At 44.6% G+C, this 3435-nt stretch overlaps 1 protein-coding gene across 1 annotated transcript in view; it reads left to right on the plus strand.

The window, feature by feature from the left end:
* The window catches only part of MEDAG (mesenteric estrogen-dependent adipogenesis), a 21141-nt gene that overhangs the window by 9323 nt on the left and 8383 nt on the right, over nt 1–3435 (plus strand). Inside the window, exon 2 of the mRNA XM_006832048.1 lies at nt 2657–2766. Within this exon, the coding sequence (XP_006832111.1) occupies nt 2657–2766 (110 nt within the window). The remainder of the gene's footprint in view (nt 1–2656; nt 2767–3435) is intronic.

Below are 3435 nucleotides of genomic sequence, written 5' to 3' on the forward strand. Positions count from 1 at the left end.
AACAACAACAACATACACAACTCTGGTAGCGTAGTGGTTACAAATTGGGCTGCGAATTTCATGGTCAGCAGTTCGAAACTACCAGCTGTGCCATGGGAGAAAGATGAGGCTTTCTGCTCCCGTAAAGATTTACAGCTTCGGAAACCTGTGAGTTGGAACCGACTCCATGGCACATAACAACAACAACAACAACATGCACAACCAAAGGAAGCACGTCCGGGTCCTGGGCCAACCTCACAATTGTTAACGCTTGAGCCCACGATGCTGCCACTATGCCAATCCATCTCACTGGGGGGTCTTCCTCTTTTTCTCTGACCCTCCACCTTATCAAACATGATATCCTTCTCCAGTGACTGGTCCCTCCTGATATGTCCGAAGTATGAGAGATGAAGTTTGGCCATCTTGGTCTCTAAGGAGCACTCTGGCTGCAATTCTTCCAACACAGATCTATTAGTTCTTTTGGCAGCCCATGGTACTTTCAATATTCTCTTCTAACACCATAACTCAAATGCATCAATTCTTCTATGATCTTCCTTATTCACTGTCCAACTCTCACATGCATGTGAGGTTATTGAAAACACCATGGTTTGGATCAGGCACACTTTAGTCCTCAAGCTGACAGCTTTGTTCTTCAACACTTTAAATAAGGGGTCTTGTGGGACAATGAAACCCCATGGAACATAGTACTATTCTGACACAAAGGGTCGTCAGGGGTTGGAGTCTAACTTGATGGCTGGTAGCTGGCTTGGAGTCCCTGGGTGGTGGGAACTGTTAACACACTTGTCTGTAATGGTTTGTGATTCAGGTCCACTCAGAGGTACCTTGGAAGAAAGGTCTAGTGATCTACTTCCAAACCATCAGCCATTGGGAATCCTGTGGAACATAGTTCTACTCTGACACAGGTGGAGTCTCAAGTTAGGTTGACGGTTGGTTCGTTGGCCACATGGTTACTATATGGTCACATGTTTACTATATGGCCATATGGTTACTGTATGGATAAGTGGTTACCATATGACCACATGGTGTCTGAATGTGAGATTGGTTAGAAAAGAAGCCACACTCTTGAAAGAAGCCCATTTGCGCCAGGATCTTCCTTTTTTATCAGCAACACAGGAAAGACATGGAAACCCTGCCTGGAAATTTTTTGGCGCAAAAACAGTAAGAAACATGTTGGATTGCAGGGCCAAGATTCCAAAGATCTTCCCAGGCTAACATACTAAATGAAAACCCAGGAGCTAACTTTCATCATCCGCTTCTTAAAATGATTTGTTTGGTACAAACCCAGGGTCAGGGCGGATGGTTCACATGAATATAGGTTGAGTGTGTAGTCTGCATAGGGACTGGAGAAGGAGAGAAGGTACAAACCCAGGGTCAGGGCGGATGGTTCATATGAATATAGGCTGAGTGTGTAGTCTGCATAGGGACTGGAGAAGGAGAGAAGGGAAAAGGAGGAAAAGGACATTTCAGATAGACCAGTTAGATGAGAGGGGGCCTCAAAAACTTTATGGAGAAGGGGAATTTAAAAAGAGAAATGGGCTTTTCCCACAATTTTTTTTACAGACTCCCCGCCCCCCCACCTAAGGTTGTATCTACCAGAGAAATCCAAACCAAACCAGGTGCCTTCCAGTCAACTCTGACTCACGGCTACCCCAGGTGCGTCATTCTAGAACCGTACTCCATGAGGTTTTCAATGGCTGGTTTTCCCGGAAGTACATCTCCTGGCCTTTTTCTGAGGCCTCTCTGAATGGCCTTGAACCACTAACTTTCTGGTTAGCAGTCCAGTGTGTTAACTGTTCACACCACCCATGAACCCTTCTGAGAAGACCTAGATAATCCCACTCACTAGATGAACGAACTTCATTCTCAGTCTAGAAGGATTCTCTGTTTTCTTTATTGTGGTGCAACTATACACAACACAGCATGTATACCATCGCAACAATTCCTACATGTATGATTCAATGACCTTGATTGTGTTGTACAAATGGTGCAGCCATTCTTACTGTCCTGTTCTGAATCTTTCCTCCCCTATTACCATCGACTGACATTCCCCTAAACAACATTTCCCTTCTTTCCTCTTCTTCCTACCCCTGGTAACCATGATTAATCTTTGGTCTCTACGTACGAGTATTTAGTCTACCCATATACGAAATCATACAGTAGTTGTCCTTTGTGACCAACTTACTTTGCTCAGCACGTTGTGTGCAAAGTTCATCCATGTTGTAGTATATGAAGACTTATAGATCTTGGTGGTGTTGTTAGGGTCGTCGAGTTGGTTCTGACTCAGTGACCCTGTACAGTGTTCACAAGGAGCGGCTGGTGTTTCTGAACCGCTGATGTTGTGGTTCAAACTGACCTTAGGGTCGAGTGTTTATCCTATGCCACCACACCAGGACTCTCTTAATAGCTTCAAAAGATAATGGTAATGGTCAACATCTGGTAAAAGCTGCCTCTGCGAGCCAGACTTTATTGGTGAGTCATTTCAAAGATCATGGCCACTTTGGGGTTTGACCAGGCGATGGGGGCATACTGCAATGTGGCAGCCTTGGTGTAAGGGCACATTTTAGGGGACTTCCCTTAAAGGTCCATGCAGTGGCAGGCACTGATTTATTTCCACGTGAGGGACATTACATTTGCAGTGCTCTCTGCTTTTCCATAGGTATGTGGAACTGACCAACTACAGCGATTACAAAGACTACAGGGAAACTATTTTGAGCAAACCAATGCTCTTCTTTATTAATGTACGGAACAAAAAAGATGCTTCAAAAGGTAGGTAACTAAATGTTTTTCATGTGGCTCTGCTTGTGGGCTGTGGTGTGTAGGAGGCAGAAGTGGAACATGATGAAGGCAGTAAACACCAAATTGTGACAAGACCAGGAGCAGCGTGGCTGAGGTCTTAGGTCATCTAAAGTACAGCACTAGCCTGCAGAGGAAACCTCTCAATGATTCTAGGGAAGAAGCCATTTGTCTCAGAGTTTTCTTTTGTATAGCTTGTCCAGACCAGAAGTGGGTTTACATTTTGTGTTTCCTGTCTAGACAGGAAGTGAGGTGGCACTCAGCACTTCTTATTTAAGGAAGAAGTGAGCTGACATTTTGAGCTTGCAAGAAATCCTGCTGTGGAGCTAGCTGTAGGATGCACACAGACTGTGAACCACAAGGTCAGCAGTTCAAATTCATCAGTTGCTCCTCGGAAACCCTGTACAGAGTCACTATGAGTCAGAACCAACTCAACAGCACTTACCAACAACAGGATTGTGCAAATAACTGGAATGGTGATGACAACAACAGTGAAGACATATAGTGCTACCTGTCGTATCATCATCATCATCATCATCACCATTGCAATAGGCAACAGATGGTTGAGAGATGATGGTACTGAAGGAAGACATCTAAGCTACACTGAAGGTATTGGCAAAGATCAAGGCTCCAAGAATTGAT

This window comes from Chrysochloris asiatica, unplaced genomic scaffold (genome assembly GCF_000296735.1).
Source record: "Chrysochloris asiatica unplaced genomic scaffold, ChrAsi1.0 scaffold00005, whole genome shotgun sequence".
NCBI lineage: Eukaryota > Metazoa > Chordata > Mammalia > Afrosoricida > Chrysochloridae > Chrysochloris > Chrysochloris asiatica.